General features: G+C 55.5%; 1 protein-coding gene across 2 annotated transcripts; it reads left to right on the top strand.

Moving 5' to 3' along the window:
* The first annotated feature begins 278 nt into the window (after window positions 1–278).
* Window positions 279–11,194, top strand: Fam110a (family with sequence similarity 110 member A). Of its 2 annotated transcripts, none has more exons than XM_036185009.1 (2): window positions 279–503; window positions 9,677–11,194. In XM_036185009.1, the coding sequence occupies exon 2, from the start codon at window positions 9,753–9,755 to the stop codon at window positions 10,641–10,643; it is 891 nt and encodes a 296-aa protein (XP_036040902.1). In that variant the 5' UTR covers window positions 279–503; window positions 9,677–9,752; the 3' UTR covers window positions 10,644–11,194. The 2 variants fall into 2 exon arrangements, with proteins under 2 accessions (XP_036040902.1, XP_036040903.1); XM_036185010.1 differs by lacking the exon at window positions 279–503 and adding an exon at window positions 7,081–7,136.
* Window positions 11,195–13,580: the final 2,386 nt, after the last annotated feature.

The following is a 13,580-nucleotide window of genomic DNA, read 5'->3' on the forward strand; positions in this document are numbered from 1 at the left end:
TCTAGGGCCTGTGCAGTGCAAAACCAAACAAATCTGGGACTAGCAACTCCTGCAGCTGGGGACCGAGGAAATCCCAGCTGGAAGAGGAGGAGAAGAAGGGAACGCGTTGGCCGCCAGGGGCCGGGGCAGCCGGAAGGACGAGCGGCCAGCTGGGCTCCTGGCGGCCACCGTGGGCCCGCGCCCTCGCTCCACGGCCCCACCATCTGCCGCTCCTGAGGTTGCCTGGCAACTCGGGTGGCGCGCCGTTCGAACGGAAGCGATGGGCCAATCAGGAAGTCCGGGGCGAACCATTGCGGCGACGGGGACGGCTGGCTCACTTCCCTTTCCTCCGGGCTCTGGGGACCTTCGCCCAGCAGGATCGTGGGACAGCCACGGCCTCCCTCTCGGGAGAGCTCGCCAGTCTCAACACGGGACAGCCGCCTCAGAGCTGCTGGGACCAAGCGCTCCAGCTGTCAGCCTCGGCAGCCCTTGAGAAGCGGGGACCCTCCCGACACTGGCTGCGGGTAAGCATGGGGGTGAGGGGAGCCACAGGAGTCCACGCACCATCCCAGGCAAGCGTTCCAGCACAGAGGGCCGACAGAGGGTCCAGGTCTAGTGTCCAGCCCAGGGGGCCAGCAGAGGGTCCAGGCTGTTCCCCTGTCCCACCCTGCAGCCTCCACTCCAGGCAGATTTGCCTGGAGAGGTTCAGAGTGCCCCTGCTGGTCACTCTCAGGGGCTTATTGGGAGGATGTGGCTCAGGGGATCCCAGGGCTAGGCTACCTCTGCCCGCCCTGTCCTAGGAGGTCCTCTTCAGGACCTTCCCTTCCCCAGGGACTCATTTGGCAACTTTTTCTGCCTAAATGGTCCGGAATCCCAGTACTGCCCTCTGAGAGGGCCTCCCTGGGGGCAGGCTAGATTCCGGAGGACAGCAGATCCAAAGCCCCTAAGTCATGTGGGCCTCTTGGAAGTCTGCTTCTGTGGTGTGTGTGTGGTGTGTGTGTGTGTGTGTGTGTGTGTGTGTGTGTGTGTGTGTGTGTGTGTGTGTGTTGTGTGTTGTGTGTTGTGTGTTGTGTGTTGGAGGTGGGTGGGTCAGCCTCTAAGCCAGAGTTGCTCGTCACTGGACTTTAGAGTCGGGTGCTGGGTCAGGCCCTCCCAAGTGGAGCATCTAATTTAGGCTGGACTGTGCCCCCTCAGGTTGCTGTTGTTGACCTCTTTTCATAGGTGGGGAAACTGAGGTTCTGAGAAGTTGAGCCCATTGCTCAAAGTCACAGACTTAACTATGCAGGAGTCTTCCAGTCTTGGACACAGGGAAGAGCCGGATTTGACGGAGAATCTCTTCTGAGTGGAACAGCTTATCCCCCAAACCTCATTCTCGATCTGGGTGGGGGGGGGGGTCTGCTGCGTTTGCCTGTCTGTTTTTCCTTGTGTCATCCCTCCCACCTCCCCTCAGGGTCTTGTGTGGCCCAAGCTGGCCTCAGTCTTACTGTGTATACGAGGCTGGTCTTGAATGCATCACCCTGAATCTGCCTCCTCTGACGACAAGCACAAATCACCAGCGCACCAGTAGTTTTATGCCATTTTTAGGATGGAACGCAGGCCTTGGTGTATGCTAAGCGAGCACTCCCCAGCTGAGCTTACATCCCTACCTCATTTGTTCTTACCACATTGTCTGGCTTCCTGTGGCCGGTGTGCCATGTTTTGCTCAGTAGTGTCTGTTCCATATTGTACACTTGGTGTCTTATTAGGCAGTTTATTATCTTCCGCACTGGAATGTGTCAGGCAAGTGAGATGCTTAACAGGGGCACAAAATGTCAGGGTGCCTGAAGCTTCCAGAATCAAGATGATCAAAGCCAACATCTGTTGGCCATTTGCTGTGTGCTGTGCTGGGGGTGGAGCAGGGTAGGGTGGTGTCAGCTCTGGCAGACTCTGGCAAGCATAGGCATCACTGATATGAGTACCATCCCACCCCCCACCCCCATCCAGCTACCTCATTTTTAGGCAAAATGACAGACGATATAATGCTGCAGTGGCTTGAAGCAAGCCGGAACTGGACAGATGCATAATGGCCATCCGTAGGGGCTGATGGGAAATAATCTAAAACTCCTTAGGTACTGATGTGGGTTACTGAGCAAAGGGACTGAGAGAAAATGACACACACATCATGACGTGCTTTGCAGTTCCAGGCTTCGACAGTGGGCCAGCTAATGGAGAAGCCACTAAGTAGGCATAGTGATTACATCTATAGAGAGTTATGAGGTCACTGCTCTGCCTGTGATTTGTCACTGGCTGTGTGACTTTGGGCAAGTTTCTTCACACTCTGAGCTGGGATAAAACACTGCATGTGAGCTCAGGCCTAGACAGGGTACTGTAGGACAGGAAGTGGGTGTGGCCACAGGTCTAACTCAGGCCTTCCCCTTCTCAGCCCCTCCCCCTCCCTCTTCCACTATAAATCTGCCTTTGCTCCCATTTTGTCTGGGTGCAAACTGAGTCCCCAAAGTTTGAAGTAGTGGAGGAGTATATATGAAGGGGGATGTGTCTGTGTAGACGCTCACTGCCCTAGGCATCCACACCCACGCCCCTCCCATGGTGGCCCACTCATAGCTCCCTCCCTGAGGTTCGTGCAAAGCTACTCTGAGCAAGACTGACTCCTGGACAGGCCAGGGCACGATCCTGGGGAAAACTCCAGAAATAGCTTGGAACCTGGCCTGCCTTGGAGAATGCCCAGTCGGGTGTCTCTGACCTGGACAGCTGGCTGGCTCTTCTCCACTGCCTGGAGCCCTCTTGATCCTCCTCTGTAACAGCCAAAGGCCGCTCTGTCTACCAAGCCTAAGCCAGGTTCCCCTTGATAGGGCAGAGAAGCAGATGGGGTGAGTGGTGCAGAACGTCATAAAAACCATCAGCCCTAGAAATCCACTTTCTACTGGGAAGACGGGATACAAGGGGAAGAGTGGACACCCAGCTGCTTGGGCTCAGACCACTTGCCATGTACTGAGTACTCTAGCAGTCTGAACTGTGGTTTCCCCCACTCTAGGAAGTGAGGGGCTCACTGCTTTTATTCCATGAATTGCTACAACAGGCGTGGGAAAGTCAGAGGACACATAGTCAGTTCTTGCCTTCCACTGTGGGGTCAGGGGATTGAACCCAGATCGCCAGGCTTGTATGACAAGGCCAAAGCCTTCTATCTGGGCTCATCTTAACCACTTTGAAGTGTACAGAAACTCCATACCCAATACTCAGTCATTTCCCACCCTCGAACTCAGCCTGGCAACCACTGCTCGGTTCCTAGTGTTTTGACACTATACACAGAAGCATGCGGTATCTGCCCGCTGCATTCAGCTTATTGCACTTAGCCAGGTGTCTTCAAGTTTCATTCATGTGGTGTGTCATCCCCTTCCCTCTGAAAGGCTGAATAATCTGTTGGATGTGGATTTTGTTTCCTTACCCATTCATTCACTGATGGGCACTTGGGTTGCGCCCACCTTTTGGCTGTGGTGACTAATGCTGCTGGGGATTTAGTGGGAGGGATTTTGCTGGCATGCACACTCTAGGTCCTTTAAGATGAGTGTTTGGAAGTGTGATTTCTAGGAGCTGCTCTGCTCATTCACTGCTTAAACCTGTAAGGAACTGTCATGTTGTGGTTTTCACTATCAGGTGTGCACAGTGTTCTAAAGCCACACATCCTGACCAACGCTTAATATCTTAATATTGTGTGCTTTGGATAGGACCTGTGCTAACACTGTATGTTGCTGTGATTTTTGATTGGCATTTCTTTTATGGTCCAGAGATGTGGAGAATATTTCTTTACATTCATTGTCTCTCTAGATAGCTTTTTGTGTGTGTGTGTGTGTGTGTGTGTGTGTGTGTGTGAGAGAGAGAGAGAGACAGAGGGAGAGAGAGAGACAGAGAGAGAGAGAGAGAGACAGAGAGACAGAGACAGAGACAGCTAGGCTGGCTTTGAACTCACGACCCTCCTGCCTCTGCCTCCTGAGTGCTGAGATTAAGGTGTGTGCCACCACGCCCAGCTTCATTTCCTTCTTGAGTGACTGGACTTTAGCTCTTGCCCTTGCAGCATGGTGGTGGAGGCCTCCCCCCGAGCTGGGCCTTGGGAGGCCTACTTGTCCATCACCACAGCTTTCATTTTGATGGCAGTGCTGGGCCTTGGGGGAAACTGAGGTATGGAGAAGTTCCCTGCAGTGGAGGTGTGGGTGGGGTGAGCCAGAGCCCTGAAGATTTTGACTGCATCTTCGGAGGAAGAACAAGGCTTGGCTGGCAGTGGCCAAGCTGGAACAGGGGGTTGGGGGGCTGGCGGAGGAATGAGTGTGGAAAGGGCGACAGTAACGAGGTGGTCTAGGGGAGACTTGGCACTCAGGGGTCCCGGTCCCCCCTCCAGTTAATTATTAATTACAAGGGGGAGTGGCCAGTGTGTCAGCTGATCACCAAGATCTTGTCAAATGCTCCTTTGAGGGAGGTGCGCTAAGGACGTGGATGTTTCTACACTCCTTCCTTTCCATGTCCTCCCTTCTTCCTCTTCTCCCTCCCCTCCCCCTTTCCTTCCTCTGGAAATTAGAGTGTGATTGACGCACAGAAAGCTGTATGTGTTTGATGTGTATAGCTTGATCCTGGCCTGGGCCTTCAGCCTCTGGTCAGCAATGTTTTCTCTCATTTGTTCCCGAGGAAAATGCAGCAGGTGGCAGTCCAGTGGACGGCCAGGAAACAAATGAGAAGTAAGTGAGCACCAGGAACGGCAAGATCAGCAAAGGGGCTTTAAGGGGAACAGAGGTGCACAAAGGCCCACGGAGGCCTCACAGGGAGGCTCCCAGAGGAGAGATTTGAATGAGGCTTGAAGATTGTGAGGGAAGAGGTTCTGGACAGACAGCAGCTGGTGCCAAGGCCCTGGGGTGGGAAAGACCTTCGTATAGGACTAACCCCAGGGTTAGTGGGTTTTGTGGCTGGTCCAGGAATGACAGTGTGGATGAGGTGGTAAAGTTGGGCAAGGACAAGAGCCACAAGGGAGGCTGGAATTTATCCCTGGGAGCATATAAAGGTCAAGCAGAGCAGTAGTAAAGTGTGACTCTGCTAGGAAAACACCGCCGTTATTATCTCATGTTATAGCTGAGGAAGCTGCAGCCCAACTCACAGCCTGGATGTGTTTCCATAGGTGGCAGATCTTTATGGAGCCCAGGCAAGGTGGTGGAGGGGTCTTACGGAATTTCCCAGGAGGCACATTCTGTCTCTTGTCTCTCTTCCTACCAGATCCAAATCCTGGTTCTGTCATTTGCTGACTGTGTGATCTCAGGCAGGTAGCTTCACTTCTCTGTGTCTTAGTTTTCCCCATCTGTAGAATGGACACATAGCAGTATCTACCTCACAGATAGGTATAGGAATGTAACGAGTTCACATAATTTGAGCTAGGCATGGCAGTGCATCACTGTAATCCCTGAAGGATGGCTGAGGAAGGAGGATGGAGAGTTCCAGACCGACCTGGACTATCCTGCAAGACCCTGTTTAAAACAAACACCTGTCTTCCACCACCACCAAAAGGCTTCCAACAGTGTCTGCTGCCAAAGAAATATGCAGGAGTGACCGGGGCTTCTCCTTGACAAGTGTGTCTGTCTTTGTAGTTTCCATGGTTAGTACCCAGGACCAGCTGTAAGCCTGCTCCTTTGTTATCTCAGCCAGGCCAGGCAGTGAGCTGGCAGGCCAGAGTGGGCAGCTTGTCCCCCCCTGTCTTGTGATATGTAGGGCTAGAGGGGGCTTCAGCGATCAGAGGGAAGGGAAGTGGACAGGAACCACTTCCTGTCTCTTCCTGCCCCACCCCAGCCCTGGCCCAGCCTCCACCTGGGTGCAGGAGTGCTTTGCCAGGGCTGGGGTCTGAGGCCTGGTGGGCATCTCCTTCCCTTGGACCTCACAATACCCTGGAAAGTGACAGAGGCCTTGGACTGGCAGAGGGGATAGGTGGAGCCCTCCCAGGGTTTCCCCCAGCAGGGGTGCAGTCTCCTGTGTGAAATATGGGTTTCAGATGGCCCCCCGTCCTGGTGGTCCTGCTGTTCAAGGGCTAAATGGGCCGTGTCATGCCACTCTACTGTGGCTGTCCTTGATCCTTCAAGCTGGCACAAGGCTGTAGCCAGCAACCTCAAGCCTTGAGCGCTCACAATAGGCTGACTCCCAAGGCCCCACTCTTCTCGTTCGTGGGACTGAGGCCCAGCCACCTGCTGGCTCACAGGAGGAAAGGGTGGCATTAAGGAGTGGTGGGAGGGCAAGCGCCCAGGTTGGACTCCCCGTTGATTTTGGGCAAGTGACTCAGCCTGGGCTGTCTGGGCTTTCCATTAGTCAACTTGGATGACAATGGAGTTGCCTCATAGGAAGGCTGCCGGGACCGCACTGATGCTCACTGCGCCCCGTTTAATCACGGAAAGATTAAATGTTCAGGAAGAGCGCTTTCCCGTGCCTGGCCGCGAACGTCAACTCGAATCCCGCGCAACTCTGCCAGATGTGCTGCCGGCTGTGCAGGCTCCAGCTCGGATAAGAGCCCGGCGGGGTGAGCCTTGGGGCGCGGCTCCGGCCAGGTTCCCGCACGCGGCTGTCAGTCACCCACTGAGGTCGCAGCCTGGCCCTTCTTCCCTCTCCTGGAACACTCCGGGCCGGCGGGTTCACCTACCAGGCCCCGGAAGTTGCGCAAACACCGGCTACCTGAGCCAGGTGGGCGGGAGGCGCGCAGGCTGCTGGCAGGAGGCGGCTTGCGCGGCCAGGTATGTTGCGGCGCTGGGCAGTGGGGAGCGCAGCAGGGATCATGCCTTCAGTCCCCGAATTCGACACAGACGTGGGCCAACTTCTGCTTAGAGAGGGACAGCAGATCATGGGGGGCACACAGCTTTTGCTCACCTCAAGGCTTGCCGCCTGAATCTGCAGGATTTCTTCCAAATGAGGAAGAGCCGAAACCAAACTGGGGCCTTCCTGGCGTCCTGATCCATTCTTTGGGAGCCTGAAGGGAGGGACGAAGTTGTGCTATGGCCCCGGAATAATGACCAGAAAGGCTCAAGGTTGGTGCATTTAGGGCCATTTGCGGCAGCATTTGAAAGCCCATGGTGAGAAGAGGAGACGATAAATCTCACTTGGCGACCCGGACCTAGGCTTCCTCTTGGAGCGGCCCCTGTGACGTGAGTTGGTGCCGGTCTGCTGGCTCATTGTGATCAGCCTATACCAGATGTCCCCTTTGTCCCTGCTGGGGCCCAGATTGGCCCTTTTGGATCGGGCTTAGAGACCCTCGGAGGGGGCGGGTCTGCACACTCCACAGTCAGAGCCTCAGTATATGACAACAAGCCTGGTTTATGGAGCGCTGCCCATTATCCAGGTGCTGCGAACCCGTTTGATCCTTCCAGCGGTGGCCTGAAGGCGCAGGGAGGTGTATTTTTAACTGCGTTTAGCAGATAAGGGGACAGTCTGTTAAGAGCTTGTGCAAGGTGTATGGCAGAGGCTGGTGGGAGAGTGGGGACCCAGGTGGTTAGCAGGCCAGGCTTGGGAGCAGGCATCTGTCCTCGCCCTGTCTTTATCTAGGGTTAGGTGGTGGGCATAGAAACAAGGTGGCGGTGGGGGTGGGGAGCTTCTGCCCTGGCCCTGCCCCCCTGACCTCCTTCCTCTTTCCCAGGTAATGTTTGGGAGGGAACTGCCTCAGCCACCACCAACGGGTTGGACTGGTTTGGGTGGCAGAGCAGATGTGGGGGTTAGGGAGGTGGGGCAGAGTTTGGCTTCCTAGACAAGGCTCTGTAGCAGCTCTGCTGGCCAGACCTTTCCTGCCCAAGGTCACCTGGGGGGTCTACTTGCGTGGAGCCAGCCTTCCTTTGCTGCCTACAGGCCTTTGAGCCCTGGGAGCAGCCCTATCCCCAGCCCCCACACCACCGATGTGCTCAGGTCTCCATGGGGGCTGGGGAAGGCACATGGAGGTGCAGATGTATCTGCAGGCATGCTATGCTTGCCTAGTCCACGTAGTCTTTAAAAATGGTGATGGAATTTGCTCACAGTTAAAAATCTAGAGAGCACCTGCCCCTCTGGATTGCCAGCCCTGGGAATACTACACCCCTTCCTTACCTTGGACCCACCTGCCTGCAGTGGGTGGGGCCTGTAGTTCACTGGTGTGCTGGTTCCCAGCTGACCCCGTAGGCATTTCAGTTTAGGACACACTTGTGGAATATCTAGCATGTATTGAGAGCCACGACATGAAGCTGAGACCCAGTAAAAAAAGCAGCCGAAATTTCTGCCCTCGTGGAGCTGTTATTTTAGGGAGTAGGGGACAGCAAAGGATGAAAGACCTATACCTACAGTAAGTTATATGGCACCATAATGAGAAAAGAAGCAGTGTGTGTGTGTGTGTGTGTGTGTGTGTGTGTGTGTGTGTGTAGAGTCTGTGGAGAAGTGGTGTAGGGCAAGTGTGCTCAAATTGCCTTTTTAATCTCCTCTGGGATCTAGGGAAGTCCCTTCTCAGAGTCTCAGTTTTCCCTGCACGAAATGGTGACAGTGGCCTCCAGGCTGTTGGAGGTGGAAGGAGAGGATGTGGCCTTGAGTGTCCGGCTGGCAGTGGGGAATCCCTGTCTTGGGACATCTGGATGTCTCAGTGAGGCTTTCACTGTGTTTGGGCATGCTCTGTCTCAGTGCTGTCTGGCTAGGAGTCACCTGCCACCTGCAGCCATGGAGAACTTGAAACATGGCTGCTATGATTCAGGAGCCAGTGGTGCTGGGTGACCTGACATGCAAGGGTCAGTAGCCCCCAGGCTAAGCCCCCATCCTCCTCTTTCCAGACAAGAAGGTTTGACATTGCTGCATACCTGAGGGGCCTGAGTGGTGGGGGAGAAGTGTGGCACTTTCTGATGCCTGGAATGATCTGACATCTGACTGTTGAACAACCACAGGGACACTGGAGCACCCAGGCATGGGCCTTACAGCCCATGAGCACTGTCATGGTGATTGGTCAGCGTCATAGCTCTGGGTAGGGCTGTGACCTGGACAGTTCCTAGCAATAAGCATAGCTCGGGGCTGATGCTTACCCCTGTCTGCGTGCCTTGATCTCTGTGGGCTTGGCCTTGGAGCCATATCCTGGAAGCTACCCTAGTCTGGGCTCCTCTAGGGTGGAGGTGTGGGGTTTCTTTCTGCTCCTTCCCTGCAGCCTCTGCTTTTGGGCCCTTTGTGGGCCTGGCATGCCCAGGCAGGTGATTGGCACTGTGCAGCTTCCTGCCTGGGCTGGTTGTGGGATCTTGGTGGTATCTGGCTCCTCTGGGCAGTTCAGGTGGGATGTGGATGGCGGTCATTCAACCCCAACTACCCCATCGCTAGTATCCTTATGTTGAGAGCAAGGGAAGGCTTAAGCAAGTTCATTGCCTCCCTGAGCTTCAGTTTTCCCAACCTTAAATGGGGCTGTTGAGAGGACCCTGGGGCTGAGCCTGGAGCCTGGAGCCTGCTTTGCTCTCTTTAAAGTGGACCTGACTTCTCAACCTCTTTCCTCCCTCCCTCAGCTGGGCGGGTTACCGCCCACTATGGGAGGGAAAGGGTGTGGGTGGGGTCACAGGCCTTCCAGTAGTACATTCTACCTGATGATTGGCTCTTCGCGAGAAAGGGGTGTGTCCTTTACCTTATAATAGCTCAGGCTTCGCCACCAGGCGAGCCTTTGTCTAAACGTGCTCATCCTGTCTTTTTTCCTTGCTTGCAGCCGAGCTCGGCACCCAGCCGCCAACTTTGTGCCTTTATCTGTCTCCTCGCCTCTGCCCTCGGGGTATGTAGCCGCCATGCCTGTGGACACGCTGAGCCCGGCAGCCCCCGCCGCTCCTGTCCTCCCTTTTCGCCTGCGAGCCAAGGTCCCCAGCTACCTGCTACCAAGGCCAGCGGATGGGGGAGCCCGGAAGCTGAGCGCTGTGGAACGCCTGGAGGCTGACAAGGCCAAGTACGTCAAGAGTCTCCATGTGGCCAACACCCGCCAGGAGCCTGTGCAGCCTCCGCTAGCCCGACAGCCCCTCTTCAGCCCTAGTTCTCGAGGGCCAGTGCTCACACCCAGCCGCCGAGCCCTGCCCTGCCCTGGCCGCCGGCCCCAACTGGACCTCGACATCCTTAGCAGTCTCATCAACCTGTGTGACAGTCCTGTGTCCCCAGCTGAGGCCAGCCGAACGCCTGGACGGGCAGAAGGGTCTACCCACAAGGTCCCACCAGCCACCCCTCCACGTCCTCCACCTAGTACAGCTGCCGTGCGCCGAGTGGATGTTCGCCCCCTGCCTGCTTCACCTGCTCGGCCCTGTCCGTCCCCTGGCACCACTGCCACCTCCAGCCCGGGCCGGCCTCCTGGCCTGCAACGCTCCAAGTCGGACCTGAGCGAGCGCTTTTCCAGGGCAGCAGCCGACCTCGAGCGCTTTTTTAACTTCTGTGGCCTGGATCCAGAAGAGGCACGAGGTTTGGGGGTGGCCCACCTAGCAAGGGCCAGCTCGGACATTGTATCTCTAGCCGGGCCAAGTGCTGGACCTTGCAGCTCTGAAGGGGGCTGCTCGCACCGCAGCTCTGCTACAGTGGAGGAGCGAGTCCTGGAGCGTGTCCCCTACGGGGTGTCTGTGATTGAGCGCAATGCCCGCGTGATCAAGTGGCTGTATGGGTTGCGGCAGGCACGTGACCCTCCGGCTACTGAGGGCTAGGTCTCCTGGACTCGGGCTTCCCGGAAGGACATTGTGAAGAGACACCTTGTCCTTTCTTGTATCCATGGGCTGCCTTCAGGCAGACCAGACGCAACTTCCTTGGGTGAACTTGGTGTAGAGGCCAAGACTTAATCCTAGACCAGCATCCTCTGGCAAGCAAGGACTGACCTACAGAGGCTTGCTGTAGCCCTTGGCCTCCCTGACCCCCTAACAAGGTTCGTGATACAGTGTGCTTCTGCCTGGTTCCTCTGGTGAGGCTGGATTTGGGGTGCTTACCCTCCACTGAGTTGGGAAGCAAGTGCTTGGCCAAGCCTGTCGAAGCTCCGTTTCCTTCTTCCTTCTCTGTCCTTTGCTGACTTCCTCTTCCTTACCCAATGGGCCCTGGCTTCCTGGGAACTCACTCTAGGGAGGAGGTTGAGAGGATGGGATCTGTCTACTGCTCTTCCTGGTCTTTGGCAGTTGGCCTAGGTGGGTAAACTATAGGAGGACTGGTTAGGAGCCTGCTGCTCAGACTTCTTTTTGGTTAATAAACACAAATGTTTGTTTCTCAAGGTCTGAGGCTTCAGACTCTTGTCTGTTCACAGCGGAAGGAGTGAGAGAAGTCTTGGGATAGGGCCTTCAAAATGTAGTGATTGTTGCCCCCAAGATCTGGTATGCAGGAGGTCAGTGGCTCACCTGTGTCAGTGCAGGAAGGCCTCCCCTGAGACTTACCCTACAGGCTCCTTCACAGGTGACGAGATGGCCAGCCAGTGAGTAGGACCAGAGCTGAGAGTGGGCTCTTCCCCTGAAAAGAAGGAGCCTTCAAGGAAAAGGCTGGCAGAAGGAAAACATGGAGCCTCTCACCCTGAGGGCTTCCAGCACCCTGCCCCCAGCCCTGCTGAGTTCCCGGGAAGAGAAGGAGGTCCAGCAAGAGAAAGCTCTGATTGTAGGTCACTAGGACACAGTGGGGGCTGGGGGTTTGAGTTTTTGGAGGAAGAAGGACTTGAGGAGAACAGCCCAGAGTGGTGGCCTTACCTGTGACTCTGGGTGACCCTGGACAGGCCAGTCTTACTTCTGGACCTCAGCGGAGAGCTAAGTGGTACAGGTCTTCGGTCGGAACCTTATATTCTGGGACTTTTGAACTGCTCTATATCCCAGTGCCTGGGCCCTGCAGAGCAGCTAACTGTGGGGCCATGGCCAAACATCTATCCAGTCTCCCAGGTTAGTCTTCCCTATGTGACAGAGCAGCCGGACTCCCTGGGTGCACAAAGGGTGATGGGGTGGGGGTGGGATGGCTGGACTGTCTCCCACTGGATGGGGGACTGGGTGGTGTCCCCCCTGCAGATTGCCTTGGCAGACTGTCTTTAGAAACAGGAAACATCGGGGAGACCTGGCGACGGGGTCGATGCTGGTTTTATTTTAAGCGTAAAGAGATTTCCATTGGGCTGTTGACAAACATCTGGGGCAGCACAGCTGTCTGTTTACCACTAACCCCCAAAGTCCTGGATGGGGAAACTGAGGACGGGTTCTGCCCACTGGGGATACAGATGGAGATGGGCACAGGAGGGCAGCCAGCTTCCACTGGTGAATTTCCATCGTCCCCATGCTGAAAAAGGAATGGGACTGGGCAGAGATCCAGGCCACCCTCGCACAGTGATGCCTCTCAAGGTGCTAAAAACCACCCTGCCCCTCTGGGTACCCTACTGGCCTTGGGTCAGTGTCTCTCTCTGGCTGTGATCCTCCATGCCCCAAGAGGGTAGGTGAACTGGCTGGACTTTGCATGTGAAGAAATTAGGGCTCTGGCCAGGTGGTGGTGCACGCCTTTAATCCCAGCACTCGGGAGGCAGAGGCTGGTGGATCTCTGAGGCAAGCCTTGTCTACAGAGCTAGTTCCAGGACAACCAAGAGTATACAAAGAAACCCTGTCTTGAAAAACAAAAAGACAAAAAAAGAAATAAATAAATTAGGGTTCTAATTTTCTAATTCCAGGAAAAGTGGGTGAACCCTGTTCCTGGAGGAGGGCTTAGTGCTGGCCACACCTCTCATTGGATACTCAAAGTGATGTTTGGAGAGGCAGGTGTGTGGTCTTAGGGCAGAAAATGGAATAGGGAGTGGTGGTGATTTGTGGGCCACCACAGGGCAGGAATGTAAGACAGCCTGGGCCATAGTCTGTACTTCCAGACACTCCACAGCCAGCATCACCCTTGTCTTCCTCCCTCGGCATGTACCCAAGCTCTCTTCCTCATGGTTAAGCATCTACTGGGTACCCATATCAGACATGATCCCCATCCCGGTGTGTGGGGCGAACAGGTAATCTGGTGGGATCTAGAGCTGGTGTGCCTAGGAACCTCAGCTCTGGAGGTTGTTACTGGAAGTGGTAAGGGGGTGGACCAGGCTCAATTTCTCCCGCAGGTGCTTGGGAGAGCGCCCAGTCTTCTAAGAGTCTGTGGAAGCAGCAGGCTGTGAGGGTCCCCTCTTCCCGGCAGCCATAGTGTCTGGGGCACCAGCTCCTCCATTGTTCTGCCTCTGTTGTCATGTGAGAATCAGGAGTCAGCCCAAGTGCTGCTGCTCTTCAGCACTCCAGAGGCCCAGCAGCTGCTGCCCTGGCTGCCGGGGCTCCCAGCCAGTCTGGCCCCAGCTGCTGGGTGCCTAATTAGGCAGAGATGAGACCTCCTTTCTGTTCTCCCCCATTAGCTGACCATACACATGCCAGCTTGGGAGAATGCAATTTGGTGATCCGTTTCAGTGCTGGAGATGTAAAAAGCCCCTGGGAAAAGCCCCATAGACCAGCCTCAGTTTACCCTTCGGCAGAGAATGGAATGCTGCTGCCTGTAGGGGCTGTCTCTGGTGGAAATGGTCATTGCTGCTAGCGAGGCATCCCGGGAGATTCAGGACAGACCTCCATCTAGCTTGACATCTTGGGTGCAGGGGAGCACAGAGCAGTGAGGAGTCAGGACAG

The sequence above is a fragment of the Onychomys torridus genome, chromosome 4, assembly GCF_903995425.1.
Source record: "Onychomys torridus chromosome 4, mOncTor1.1, whole genome shotgun sequence".
Classification (NCBI taxonomy): domain Eukaryota; kingdom Metazoa; phylum Chordata; class Mammalia; order Rodentia; family Cricetidae; genus Onychomys; species Onychomys torridus.